This window comes from Manihot esculenta, chromosome 16 (genome assembly GCF_001659605.2).
Source record: "Manihot esculenta cultivar AM560-2 chromosome 16, M.esculenta_v8, whole genome shotgun sequence".
NCBI classification, from domain to species: Eukaryota; Viridiplantae; Streptophyta; class Magnoliopsida; order Malpighiales; family Euphorbiaceae; genus Manihot; species Manihot esculenta.
In genome coordinates, this window is record NC_035176.2 from 30,287,513 (window position 1) to 30,302,531 (window position 15,019).

Genomic DNA, 15,019 nt, shown 5'->3' on the forward strand with positions numbered 1-15,019 from the left:
TCCCTAGGCTCGGGAACCCTCATAGGCTAGGAACCGAACCTGTAGATTTCCCGAACCTGATCTCACACGCGTCGTTATTTTATTGGTTTGGAACAGTTGTTCGTGAGATTTTATCGTTGGGAGGATTCGGATTTAAAAGGGGAAAAAAAATGTGGGAACTTCCCATTCTCCGCCAAAACCAAGATCCGCCCGCTGGACTTGGGGCTGGCCGAAACCATTATCCCTAACGTCATATTACTATTTTACCCATACTTCACGTCACCTTTTCCCTTTCCTTTCTTTTGCTTTTTGTATTTTTCCACTCCTTTTAAACAATCAAATGGAATTGCATTTAAAAGGCTAAAAAAGCTAAGTACAAGAAGACTATAACATATGTATCTCAAGAAAAATCCATGAGGCCGAACTCACACAATCCCATTCATAACCCATATTTCAAATCAAAAGGTTCAATCCGAAACCCATAATGCAATTTACCACCGACAAATCTAATCGCGCCATTACAATCAATAATAAATAATACAATGCATAATAACCTTTAATTATCGTAGAATACACAAGATCAAACATGCATATACCAATTAAAATTAAAAAATTTTCTAATATACTAAATAATAGCAATGCATTAGAGATCAAAACATCATAAAAAGAAAATATCACAGAATACAGCTGATCATTGTCAAAAGAAGTGTAAGCCATCATACAATACAACATCAATAACTAAGGAAGCCCACCCTATTAATAAAGCAGGATCGCGGACCCTCATAAAGTCTAGAAACAACAATCTCACACACATAAACAAGGATCTACAATACAAAAATAAAGAAAAACAATAATAAATAAAACATTCGATCACTATTTAACTATGGTGTGGGATAACTATAGAGGATGATACTGTTTCCTATTCAAAAGCAGGAAAAATACAAATAAAACTTAAATAAAAATAAAAAGAAAATCAAAAGAGACTGATGAATAAAAACAAGCAAAATCGAGAAATTAATTACTCTTTTTCAACTTCCTTCACACTCTTCGCCCTTTTTGTTTATTTCAATCAATATTCAGTATGTGATTTGACGTGTAAACATTACATAAAAAATAAATTAATATTCTCACCTTTTTATTATTAATTTTTGACATTTAAATTCTACATAAGTGGAAATATTTAATTTCAAAACTTTATAAAGTATATCTATTAAATATATGCATGTTGGGGTGAATTATATACAATTTCAATTCTAAGTTTTTAATTTTTTTAAATAATTATTTTTAATTTTACAGATTAAATAGATATATTTTATAAAATTTAAAAGTGTAAAAGATCATGTGTTAAAAAGTTAATGATAAAAAAAATTAAAATATTGATTTTTTTAGATTAAATGTGAGAGACATACTATAAGATTTGGATTTGGATCAATAAATTATTAAATTTTTTGTTAATTACATAAATTTTTTTTTTTAAAAATCTGGATTGAGGATTAGAGGAGTAGAATATAAAATCTCTCAGATGCACTTACCACGATTAAATCTGTGAGTGCATAAAGTTTTCTTCTATTTGATTCACTATAATCAAGCATTAGAATTTAAAAAAATATAAGAAAATAAATAGATAATGCGAGTAATTTAACGAATTAATATATCTAATATAAAGTTAATTTTATATAAATACGAAATTGATAATTATTATATTAAATATTTTATATATACGTAAGTAATTAATCTCATATAAGTTTAAAATCTCTGTTGCCTTCCTTGGATGGATTACATTTTCTAATGAAGTTAATGATGACTTTGAGTTTATTTTAAAACATGTTGTGTATAATTTATTAATCATATCTAAAAGTGAAAGGCTTTAATTTAATGGCTGGTGTCACATCTCGTTGCCATTTTTTTCAATGAATTTGAGAATTGTGAATTTCCAAAGTGTAGTATTGGACAGATTTTGAAAAATTCCAATTAAATATATTTAGGATAAAGTGAATTAAAGATTAATGGGAGAAAATAGAATGATCAAACTTTGCTATAAATTGCAAAATATCAAAATTAATTTTATTCATAGGAATGAGAAAACAAAAAGATTTACTATATATGAAAGATATATTTTAAAAAATCATCGGTACTTTATCATAATAATTACAGTTTTTTTAAATTTATTATTTAATCTATAAGTATTACTATTATTAACAAGTCAGTTTCTATATTTTCAGAAATCTATTAAAACATTCTTATCTTTTCTCTTCGTTAACGAATAGTCTTTCTGTTCAATTCCATCTATTTTTGTTGTTAAAAATATATCAAAATATCAAATTACCTCATTTTTTTTTCTTCTTCTTTTTCGGTTTTTCTTCTTCTTAAAAAAATTAGAATTTAAAAATTGGATTATTGAGAAGAAAGAAGAAGAAAAAATTGGATTTTAAAAATTGAGTTATTGAGAAAGAAGACGAAGAAGAAAAAATTGGATTATTGAGGGTAAATTTAGGTTTTAAAAATTTTATCTCTCATTTTTCATCTATTTTTAACGGAAAAAAAATGATGGAATGACTATTTTATCGACAGAGAGAAAAAATAATGATATTTTAATAGGTTTCTGAAAATGTAGAGACTGACTTGTTAACAATGATAATACTTAGTGATGTGACTGAAACAAAGCTGCCATACGATTGGTCAATCTGCAAGAAAGAGAATGTGAGGTGATTGGCGCTTACGGCAGCCATTCAAACGCTCAAGTCAGTAAACTGAGAAAATGACGAGTATAATGAGATTTTTTTGTTCAAGAGTAGTTGTGTCAGAAGAGCGTACCTTAATCTCTATGATCATTAGCTTTTATATTGTTAGAATATAGAGTTAGTTATCGCATTTCCTGAAAATCCGACTAGTACCGGCTAATGAATAGGGGATCACACAATTATAGGTGTAATGGAAAGATGTTGGATTACATTTTCTAATAGTAACTTTCCTTCGATGAGACTAAGAATCCTCTTATTAGACCTTTGACACGTTGAAACAGTCCGGTTCAAACTGATCCAAATAACTTTTAGACCCATTTTTCACTTGATCCAAAATGGTTAACTCAAGTTATTTAGTAGTTTTTGACCCGCTATTATATGCAATTCTAAAACTTAGTAAATTCTTGATGTGGGTTGTTTTACTCTTCTCGACTCAATTTTGTGATGTCCCCATCGCAATCCTCTTATGCTGAATCGAGTACAATTACTACGCCAGGACTAGACCTTCGGGTACTCTGGTTCGTTAGTACCTCGGGCGGCTCCACCTCATCTCGCATGGGTAGCCATTTCCTTGCAAGTCCACTAGCTCCGCACAATTTTTATGACCCAGTGTGGCTCTGATACCAATTGCAACAGCCCGGTCCAAACTGATCCAAATAACCTTTAGACCCATTTTTCACTTGTCCAAAATGGTTATCTAAAGTTATTTAGTAGTTTTTGACCCGCTATTATATACAATTCTAAATCTTAGTAAATTCTCGATGTGGGATGGTTTATACGTGACCCTATATTCGAGTGCTAGCACATGACCTACATTAGGCGATTATTGTGATATATCAGAACTGATATTCGATTTTTTAGATTCGAATATGATAGTTGTCTTTACGATTTGAGACACATGGTCTGTTTAGATTGGCCTTCCATACTCGTATCGCTTTGTCTGCTCCTGCCCATAAATGACGATTGTCTTATGGCTATGCAGTAAATAACTTGAAAATAATAAATTGAACTTAACACCCGGTCACGATAATGACCTAAGAATTTTATTAATAAGGACTGACACCCAAATATTTGCCTGACAGATACCCGCCTTGTGGTGCTTTTTGGCAGAAATTCTTCTGTCTTTTGGGCCTAACACCTGAAGACTTGCTTGGCAGTTACCCGCCTTGTGGCGCTTTTTGGTAGAAACTTGCCTCTGTCTTTTGAGCCTAACACCCGAAGACTCACCTGGCCGTTACCCGCCTTGTGGCAATTTTTTGACATAATCTCGCTTCTGTCTTTTAGGGCTAACACCCGAAGACTCGTCTGATGATACCTGCCTTGTGGCGCTTTTTAGCAGAAACTTTATCTTTTGGAGCTAACACTCAAAGACTCGCCTGATGGTCACCCACCTTATGGCTTTGACATAAAATACCTTAGAAACTTTTTGCGAAACATGACTAATACCCGGTCGTATGGGCTGGCAACATGCCTTGTGGCCTGCGCATAAAATGCATTGTAAATTTTTTTGTGAAACAAGACTAAGACCCGATTGCGTGGCCTGGCATAAGATATTTTTTTAGCAGGACTAACACTCAGATTTTGGGTCTGGTGGATACTTGCCTTGTGGCCTGAAATAAGATGTATTATTTAGCAGGACTAATACTCGAATTATGAGTCTAGTGGATATCCACCTTATGGAATGGCATAGGATGCCTCATTTAGCGGGACTAGCACCTAGATTATGTGACCTGGCAGATACCCGCCTTGTGGCTTAGTACATACCTGTCTTGTAGTCTGGCATAAGATGTATAGTTTAGCGGGACTAACATTCAGATTATGTGGCCTAGCGGATACCCATCTTGTGGCCTGGCATAAGATGTCTTGGAAACCTTTTGCGAAATTGGACTAACATCTGATCGCATGGCCTGGCGAATACTCGCCTCGTGGCCTGATATAAAATGCCTTATTTAGTAGGACTACCACTCGAATTATGGGTTTGGCAGATACCTACCTTGTGGTCTGGCATAAGATGCCTTGTTTAGCGAGTCTAACACCCAGATTATGTGGCTTGACAGATATCAATCTTGTAGCCTGGTATAAAATACCTTGTTTAATGATACTAACACCCGAGTTATGGGCCTGGCGGATACTTGCCTTGTGCCCTAACTTAAGATGTCTTGTTTAGTGGGACTAACATCCAAATTATGTGGTATAATAGATACCCGCCTTGTGGCTTTTGGTTTTGCTTTTGACTCATCCTTTTGTCTTCTCTCAATGCTTGGACTTCATTATCCTGCCTGATGTACTTCTAAGCTTTATCTATTAGCTGTTGGTACATAGCGGCTGGGTCCTTGATTAGGGAATCCATGAATTTGATGTTGCGTGTTCCTTTCTTCAACGCTTCACATGCTATTTCATGATTTAATTCCTCCATCTGTATTGCTTCTGCATTGAATCGTGAGATAAAACTCCTTAAAGACTCGCCTTCTCCTTGGTGGATCTTCTACAAGTCAGAGGAGAGCTTTTTATGAGGTATACAAGTATAAGCTTTGATTTAAAGAACATAGCAACTTGTGTAAAGTTTTGAATTAAACTTGAGCTCAGATGTTGGTACCATTTATGAGCCAAACCTGTGAGTGTTGATGGAAACACTCGACACAACATGAAATCATTGATATCCTGAAACTGCATATCGCCATGTGACTTCTAGGATCTGTTGTTTCGTCATATTTGTCCAAATACGAGAGTTTGAACTTGACAAAAAATGTATATGCCAAGATCTTTTCTGACATGGGTGAGGCATCATTCACCCCATAGTTTTCCTCCTACTCCTTCTAGTACCTTTGCACGTCTCGTATCAGCTTTTGGTCAACATCCTTTGGAGTCTCGTCCAATGACTCCTCTTCCTCCAACTTAGCCTTCCCCTTGGACTGTGTTTGGATTGTCTCTGTCTGAGTCTTTGGGATATCGATGAAAACTTCCTCCCTTATTCTAGGAACCATAAAGGAGGTCTCCTCCTGAACTTTATACTACTAAAGAGTGGCTTGTAGCCATTTTATATACCGCGATATCTACTCATTATTTAGATTGATCAAATCAGCTTTATTGATCATTGATGGGGTATTTTGCCCACTATCAGGAATGGAGGAAATGATTACGCCTTTATTGACAGCAATCTTAGCAGCAACTCATAAATTGTCAGCCATTTTAGAGTATAAAAGAGGAAAATGTTACTTTTTAAGAGAAAATAAAAGCCCAGTTTCTAATCCAATTGAATAGAGATAATCTAATGGATTTTTCGGTAATGGAACCAAATGATGTGGCTGAAATAGAGTTGTGCTACGATTGGTTAATCTATAAGAAAGAGAATGTAAGGTGGTTGGAGCTTATAGCAACTATATCAATGCTCAAGTCTGTAAACTACGAAAAGGGCGAGTGTAATGAGATGTTTTGAACTCAAAGGTAGTTGTGTCAAAAGAATGTACCTTAATCTCTTTGATCATTAGCTTTATACTGTCAGAATATGAAGTTAGTTATCGCATCTCCTGAAAATCCGATTGATGCTGGCTAGTGGATAGAGGATCCCACAATTATAGGTGTAATGGGAACCTGCTGGATTGCATTATGTAATAATAACTTCTCGTGTAGCCTCACTCTATAGTTGAAATGGCGAGTCTTGATAAAGAGTTGAGATCTAAAGTGTTCGAGTCTTCTTTTCCCCCAGTGGGATTGAGTATTCTCTTATTAGATTATTATCATATAACCCTGTCTTTGAGTATCGGTACATAACCTACATTGCGAGATTATTGTAGTATATCATTCATAGACTAAATAGTAAATCTCATTTTATTTTTTAGAAATCTTATAGTTAAAATAGTTTGTATGATCAAACAATATAATATAAGAAAGTTTAAATTTAATTAGTAAATTGAAAAAATTACTATTTATTTTATATTATATGATGTATTTTTTAAAAAATACATTAAATAGTCTATATAAATAGTGTATTTCAAGTGAGAGAACCGAACAATAACATTATAAAAACTAATGATGATAATATTAAAAATTAATGGAAATAACCTTTTAGTTGAATTTTTACAAATTATAGCAATGATTTAATGTATTTTTTAAAAAATACAATTTAACTAATTAATTTCACAATAGTAATTTTCTCTTAGTAATATTATGTTTCTCATTTGAATTTTAAGTGAAAAAAAAAAATTTCTCAATTTAGATACAAGCTATTATTGAAACACAATCCATAAACACCATAAAAACGCTTGTGTTATGTGACGATTTTCAATGCGGTTAATTTAGAATTACATTTTTTTTTAATTATGATATATCTAATATAAAATTAAGCCCATATGATAATAAGTTTTGTAATAGTTATATTAAATATTTATATCAATATTTGTGCAAAATTAATATAGAAAAATACAAAACAATTTAATTTAATAGATGTCAAACTCATTATCACATGAGATACAACTCTTTATAACATTGCTCATTCAATTATAATATTACCATAAGTGAAAATCGAGTGGAAACTAAAATCTTAAATACATAATAATATTGCTGAAATTATATTGATAATGTATTTGGAATGAAACTGTACTGTGATTTGTTAGAGTTTATATAAAAAGTGAGATAGTGGTGGGTACCCACGACAGTCACTTCAAAACTCTAGTTACTATTTTAACAAGTTGAAAACATATAATGAATTATTGAAAACTTTTAGTATTTATGAATAATATAATTTTATTTCTGTAATTTTTTTTTATATATTATAAGAGGTAAAGATGAATATGTTATTTTTTTTATAATTCAATGGTAATTTGGCTATCTATTTAATACGGAATATCATCATCCAACAGAAAAAAATCTCGCGATTACAGACGAATTTTTTATCATAATTCGAATTTTTTGATCATACAAACTACTTTAGCTATAAGATTTCTAAAAAAATAAAATTCGAATTTTTTGATCATACAAACTACTTTAACTATAATTCAAATTTTATAAAAAATTTTTATCATAATTCGAATTTTTCTATTAAACAGTATATCGTAATAGAAATATGATGATCTGTGCTTGATAACAACAACTCTATGTCGAGATTCATGTTATTGCAGGAAAGATGAATTTTTTAACAATGACTTGAATATTAAGGTATTTGAATTTTTTCTTTTTCATATTAGTTTGTTACATGTCCGGTTATTATTACATGTGGATAACTTATAGATTTTATTGGATAGATGTTATGTAATATTATACATATTTATATATTATTATAACCACTTATATTATTTTTAATATATTTTTAATTGAGATTTAATCCATAACAATATTAATACATAATTATATATTTACTTTTTGAAATAAAAAAATTATTTCCTTATCCATTTGAATTACAATTATAATATATTAAATATTTAAATTTTTAAAAAACATAATAATTAATATAAATTAATAATATTATTAATAATTTATAAACAAAAAGTTAAAAAATACATTTATTTATTGTAGACTGTGTGTCCAAAATTTTTGCTGATTGATTAAAATTTCTAATAAAATAATTTAATTATTATTTACTAACTTTATTAATTTATAAAAATTTAGAGTAATTTAAATTGTAATAAGTAATATAGTTTTTATTTTTATTTTTTTAATAAATTATCAACCAGTTAATATTTATTTAATTATTATAATTTTATAATTTCATATATTTAATATATCATAATTTTAATTTAAATACTCAATTGGTGAATACTAACTACTACACCTATACTCAGCCACATAATATTATTAAATAAAAAGATATTATTAATATAAATTGAATTATTTCTGAGTGCTTTTTTTAAAAAATTTAAATAGAAAATTAAAATAATTAAATTTAAGTGTGAGATTCGCACCCTCTGTAGAAAAAATTTCATATAATTTATGGTAAATTAAAATTATAAATAATAATTAGTATAAAAATATTAAATAATTTGAATTAATTATTTTAAATTAAATAAAAAATAAATTTAAAAATTATTTAAATTAATTTGAACCGGACTGTTTCATTAAAATTTTTTAATTTTATTTTAATATATTTATTATCGTGTTTATTATTATAAAATTTTTTAAGAATTTAAAAAATAAAAAATAAAAATAAATACATGAAACGAAATATATTTAATATTTAATAAATTTAGGAAATATTTCTATTGAAAAAAATTATAAAAAATATAAATATGTCATAAAAATAAACACATAATGATTGAATTATTATTACTGGAATGTCATTAAATACCAATCGATTAATAAGTATGATTGATTATTAAAAAGAAAAAAAGGAAAAAAAAATGTGGGCCTTAAGTCATGAACATAACACTCTGAATCACATGCCACGTGCTCAATAATTAAAGAAGAAAAGAAATGATGCCTTGGATCTGAGCAAAAGATGGTAAAATTACCCAATTATAATAAATAAAATCAATTAAAATTAAAATTAAATTAAATAAAAAACAATAAATAGGAAATTAACAGGTGGATATATATATATATATATATTTTTATTTAGGAGTTTGAGAAGCTAAAATATTTTTAGACAGAGGAGTCCCGAGCGTGACTGTCAAATCTTCATATTCTCTCTCTCTCTCTCTCTCTCTCCTCAGTTTCTTTCCTTCTTTCTTTCTATCTCTACAGGCTCTCTCTCTCTCTTTCTCTATTTCCTGTAAATTCTCATAATTCAGAGGGGGACCTTGTTTGGGAGATTCAGCTGGTAAAGAATCGGCGATCTTTTCCACTCTTTTTCTCGGGAATCCCTCGTCTTCAATCTGTGTCTTCTCTTCCAGAATGTAATGTTCCAGATTTTCAAGGTACCAATACATAAATACACTATTATTACTATATATATACGAAGAGAGAAGGCACAATAAAATAATAATATATTATTTTTCTATTCTTTTGTTTTTATTTAGAGTTTAATGGATTATTTGAGTTGATGGGTTCATTAAATTTTTATATTTTTTGTTTTCGAACTAAATGCCTTTGATCTTATCTTCTTCCTGTTTTTGTTTAATACTGTCTTTTTACCCTCGGAATTTCGAAATAGTGCTGAATTCCTTTTCATATGAGGATCTTCATAAATGGCAATTGGATTTTTTTAGATTTTCGTTTTGTTATTTTTTTAAATGGGATTCGAGTTTATGTTGTTTTATTTTTATTTATTTTTTTCTATTTTGGGAATTATGCTTATGGAAGTGCAAGTTTTCATGTACGGTTTTGGACATTTAATTCCCAATTTTGGTTCTTTGGTTTCTGATATTTCTGAATTTTAAGTAAATCCCATTTGGATTTGTCAACTTATTATGAATATATCTGGGATTTTTTTTTTTTTTGAATATTGAGATATACATTTTTTTTCTAAAAAAAAGGCAAAGATTGATGATGTTATCTGTGCATTGGTACATCTTCATGGCCTCATCTTCTCTGCATCATTGACTGGTTTTTTTGGGTCTCTAAGATTCTTTTTCGAAACTTAGTTTTAGATGAGTATTTTCTCAGTACATAAAAAAGGTTCCCTTTTATGGAAGTGGGATCTGCTTTTTCACTTCATCAATAATAATAATAATAATAATTGGTTGTTTGTATCAGATTTCTCTGTAAAAGTGGAACCCATGGGAGTCATGATTTATACTACAGACTCTTGTCTCATATGAACAAAAACGCCTTAAACAAATCCAAGGATTCTCATGTTTTTATCTGGGGTTTGGTTAGTGTAGCCATGAACAGATAGGAAGAATATGGTTATTAGTCTTTATTTAATTTTCAAAAAGATGCATTCAGTTTTTAATAAACACAGTTTCATCTTTTGTTCTTTCAAATCCTTGATATTTTTGGTTTGTTCTTGATGCAGGACTGGTTCTGATTTGATAGAATTCTGATCCCCCCAGAGAGAAGATTAATAGGAAGAATGGAGGGCGACACATTTTCAGGAATTGGCAATGGTACCCAGATAGATGGCAAGATCTTGCAGACATTTCAGAAGAACTTTGTTCAGGTTCAAAACATTTTGGACCAGAATAGGCTGCTTATTAATGAGATAAATCAGAACCATGAATCCAAGATCCCTGACAACCTAAGCAGAAATGTGGGTCTGATTAGGGAGCTCAACAATAACATCAGGAGAGTGGTTGACCTTTATGCTGATCTTTCTAGCTCATTCTCCAAATCCATGGAAGCTTCCTCTGAAGGAGATTCCAGTGGGGCTTTGAGATCTGATGGCAAAGCTGGTCACAAGAGAAATAGGCCTGCATAGCCAAAAAAGTTGTTTTCTTTTCTTCATTCTTTGCATGAAGAATTTCACAATTGCCTTGAGGTAGTAGAACATGATTATTAGATTCTGTAACTTTTTTTTTTTAAAATTTTTGTTATTGCTGAACTGTCTCTATATCTATCCACTTCTTCTTTTCCATACCTTTCTGCTAAGAGAAATAATTGGCCAAAATTTCTGCCCATTTGTAACTGTGTAGCAGTTGATCTAATTGAAATCAACCATGTTTCTGCTATCTAACATTTTCTTCTTGCTCTTATTCTTCGCAGTAGTCAGTGCATACATATTTAAAGACCTTTTTTCATATCCTGTTCCTTCCATTCTGTAGAAATTTAGTTTCACTTGATTTTCTGTGTCTACATAATTGATCTGTTCATAATGCATATTTCTTTTATCTTTTGATTTTTGATAAAACTTAGGCCTTTAAGAGCTTTTAGCTTCTCCTAGCTTTTTTCTGTTTGTCAAAAAGGCTGATATCTATCATTATTCTTTACTCTTTACACAATTTTCTCTGTCAAACCTCTTTTTCATGAATGATCATAATCCACTTTTTATTTCTCTCTCTCTCTCTCTCTCTTTTTCCTTTTGAAACTCTCCACAACGCCTCCCTTTTATTCCCTTTTCAACCTTAATCCAAAGTAATTTCTTCTAGACCTTACCTGAGAAGTAAGAACAGAAGTAAAGAGAGTTTGCAGATACTGTTTTCAGTCTCTCCCATGCAGGAAAGCCAAAGTTACTTTTTTTTTTTTGCCCTTTTTATCCCCCACTGATCTCTTTGCTATGATATTGATGTTCATGTTGCTTTTTGTTTATGGGTCAGTGAAGAAATGAACATACATACATTACATACATCATCTCTGTGAAGATGCTCTGAAACAATAAGGAAGAAAGCAGCTTTAGATAATCTTTTTGGTTCCCAATCACACACCACCACAGGAACAGAATCTCAGATAAGAGATGATGATGATGAGCTTTTTGACTATTTTTTTAATCTGTTCTAACCAATGACAATCTCTAAAAAAAATAAAAAATATTCTTTGGGTAGTTTAAAAACAAAGCACTATAGTTTCAAGAGACAGACAGGTATGTGTAATAGTGACCCCCAACAACATGACAAGGGCCCTCAAAATTTACTTCCCCATGCTTATCTCTTCTTCTCTACTAAGTGTTCTCTCTCTTTTACTCTTCAATTCTTATAATTTTTTTTTCCATTTTCTTTTTTGCATTTAATACCCTTTATGACTTCACTCAAGTTAATGATTCTCTAGCAGCTCTGATTGAGAAAATGTCTTCTTTCTTTTTCTTTTGTGGACCCAAACATATATGGCACCAGCTTAATTTTCTCATCTAATAGCAAAAGGCCCACCAAAGAGTGATTGCTGGAAAATGCTTTGTTTTTGGTAAGATTTTTTTGAAAAAAGCTAGTGGTAAGGGTGTTTCTTCTTCTTCCATATGGTCCATTTTGCATTCTTGTCCCTTTAAAAATCTAATCTTTGCTTGTTCCATCACTTCATTGTACCTGTGATTTTGGAATTTGAAGTTTTTACCTAATGATCTATGATTTCATGGCTTCTTTTCTTTAATTGAGACATTGAATTGGTGAAGTGTTGCTCTCAGACAAGGCATATGGGACAGTTTGTAATAAAAAAGAAAGGTACTGATAATTATTATCAGCCACAACTTGGGATAGACATCCTTGCCTGAATCACTCCTCAAAACTCTGAAGCTCAGAGACAATCAGACAATCTCTATAAAATAATGTTTCTGATTGAATGAATCATTGCAGGCTACGTAGCTCTTCAGGCAGCTCAGCTGGTTCATATTATTACCTTAAATTAAATTAATGTTTGAAAGAATATAATTTTGAGATGACAAATGAGGTATGTAAACAAGAAAAAAATAATTGTTTGAATAGTATTTAACAAGTACAAAGAAATATCAAAAACAGGTTTTAAATAAATAATTATAATACACGTAATAGCAATCATAACAAAATCAAATGAGTGATGACAACTACAAACGTTACCAGTGTGTACCAGGTAGGTGGTGTCACTTTCTCAAGAAAATTCTCGGAATCAGCTGATGGATCTTTCCAAGCTAAGGAGAGAGATAGAAAGGGGTATTAATCTTTGATGATTCCGTCAACGAAATCCAGCGGTTGCCGGCCGCCAACGCAAATGCTAAAAACTACAGCTGCTTATTAATTAAAGGTTTAATTAGGAAAGCTTGTAAATTAATAAATTAATTAATGAATTTTTATATATTAAGAGAAGTAAATAATAATATTCTCTTAAAAAAAGAGAAGGGCATGCTTAGATTAAGATTAATAATGATGAATATGAAGAAGAAATGAGTAGGAGCCTTGAGAGGCTAAGGGGGAAGGCTAAGCCAAGACAAAAGAAACTAAGGCATAGCAATAGCAATAGCAATAGCAATAGCAATAGCATGACATGTGAAGTGGGAATCTGCTTTTTTTTCTTTGAAAATGTTCCTTGCATTTCCAGCAAATAGGTTGGAAAGGAACCCAAGTCTAATTTGCCCCCTTAACCAATTATAATAATGGGATCTTTTAGGTATCTACATCATTACTTGGACCCAAATACATTAATCCAATTTATAATTATTATTATTATTATTATTATAATATATGATACATGCCCATGCTTGAAATGACCAATTATTCCTTAATGAAAACTATATAATAATTAATCATGATAATATTTCATAATAAAGCAAACTCATCAACAACCTCCCTACCATCTGCATACACAAATTCCCTTTTGTTTATTTTACTCAATAAAATTAAAGAATAAAATCAAAAAAACTTTTACTTATTCTCATGCATAATCATAATAGCTACAAACCTAATTTCATATGAGTATGCATCTTCTTTGACCTATTTTACCTCTCACCAATGCCATGGCAGCTATAATAATTGAGGTTTCTGATTGTGATTGGACAATTATATTAATTAATAAATTAATAATTTTATAGTAATTCAATTTAATTAATTTTTTATTTAAAATAAATGAACTCAATTCTTATTAATTAAAAAAATAAAATTATGTATGATTTTTAATTTTTTTATAAAATAAATTATTTTATATAATTTTTTATTGATTACCAAAATAAAAGTTAGGTTTTTTTTTTTAAATTTTTTTCTCCTCCTTTAGCTTTCTGTCCTTTTCAACTTAGAGGGGATATGTACGATTCGGTGCTTGATTGTATTAAAGTTTATCTCTAACTTGTTGCTTCTTAATTAGCTTTGCCAGAGCCACGTTATCTTGTTTTGCTATCAAACTCATGGTGACATTTTCTAAAGTAGTTTTTTTTTTCTTCTTTACATCTTTTTTTTTTAAAAACAGGCACATCATGCAATTTTTTTTCATGTGTTTTATAATTTTTGTCACCTTATTTTCTCAAAAAAAGATAATTTATTTTATTAATTTTTTATTATATTTATTTTAAAAACATTAACTTTTATTAAATATTAAAAAATATTTTAAGAGTTTTTTATTTATAAATTCTATTTAAAGGCAGTAAGACAGAATTAAACTCGAGATCTTGAAAATGTGGTGTCTTTATGCAATTTGTTTTTAAATTAGTAATTTTTTTCATACTAGACAAATCTTTTATGGATTTATATATATTATTTGAATTAAGATGATATTGTTAAAATTAAGATGAAATTGCAAAAGTCATTTTTTGCAACGCAGACTTACCGTTACCAACTAAGAACTTTATCCGGCGAATGCCAATTTATTTATCTAACAAAGGATGAAGCAGTGATGGGTGCGTGAGTTTGGTTGGTTTGTGCTTCTAAACAGTGCCCTAACTTTTAGGTTACTATGGACTCTGAACTTTAGACTTTTAGGTTACTGTGGACTCTGAACTTTAGGCTTGGCTTAACTTTGTGGTTTGGATTTTGGTGGATCAATTTATAAATTATTGTACCTCTAGCCTCCAAGACCACAATAAATACACTCTCTTTGCA

The 15,019-nt window shown here is 30.1% G+C and overlaps 1 protein-coding gene across 4 annotated transcripts; it reads left to right on the forward strand.

Annotated features, from left to right (window-relative positions):
* Positions 1 to 9,288: 9,288 nt before the first annotated feature.
* On the forward strand, positions 9,289 to 11,166 carry LOC110603080 (protein ELF4-LIKE 3). Of its 4 annotated transcripts, none has more exons than XM_021740750.2 (2): positions 9,289 to 9,568; positions 10,609 to 11,166. In XM_021740750.2, the coding sequence occupies exon 2, from the start codon at positions 10,666 to 10,668 to the stop codon at positions 11,008 to 11,010; it is 345 nt and encodes a 114-aa protein (XP_021596442.1). In that variant the 5' UTR covers positions 9,289 to 9,568; positions 10,609 to 10,665; the 3' UTR covers positions 11,011 to 11,166. The 4 variants fall into 4 exon arrangements, with proteins under 4 accessions (XP_021596442.1, XP_021596443.1, XP_021596444.1 ...); XM_021740751.2 differs by lacking the exon at positions 9,289 to 9,568 and adding an exon at positions 9,715 to 9,966; XM_021740752.2 differs by lacking the exon at positions 9,289 to 9,568 and adding an exon at positions 9,977 to 10,498.
* The last annotated feature ends 3,853 nt before the right edge of the window (positions 11,167 to 15,019 follow it).

What these genes read in the sequence shown, in the direction of transcription:
- LOC110603080 (XM_021740750.2), top strand. Translation starts at nt 10,666, where the DNA reads ATGGAGGGCGACACATTTTCAGGAATTGGCAATGGTACCCAGATAGAT.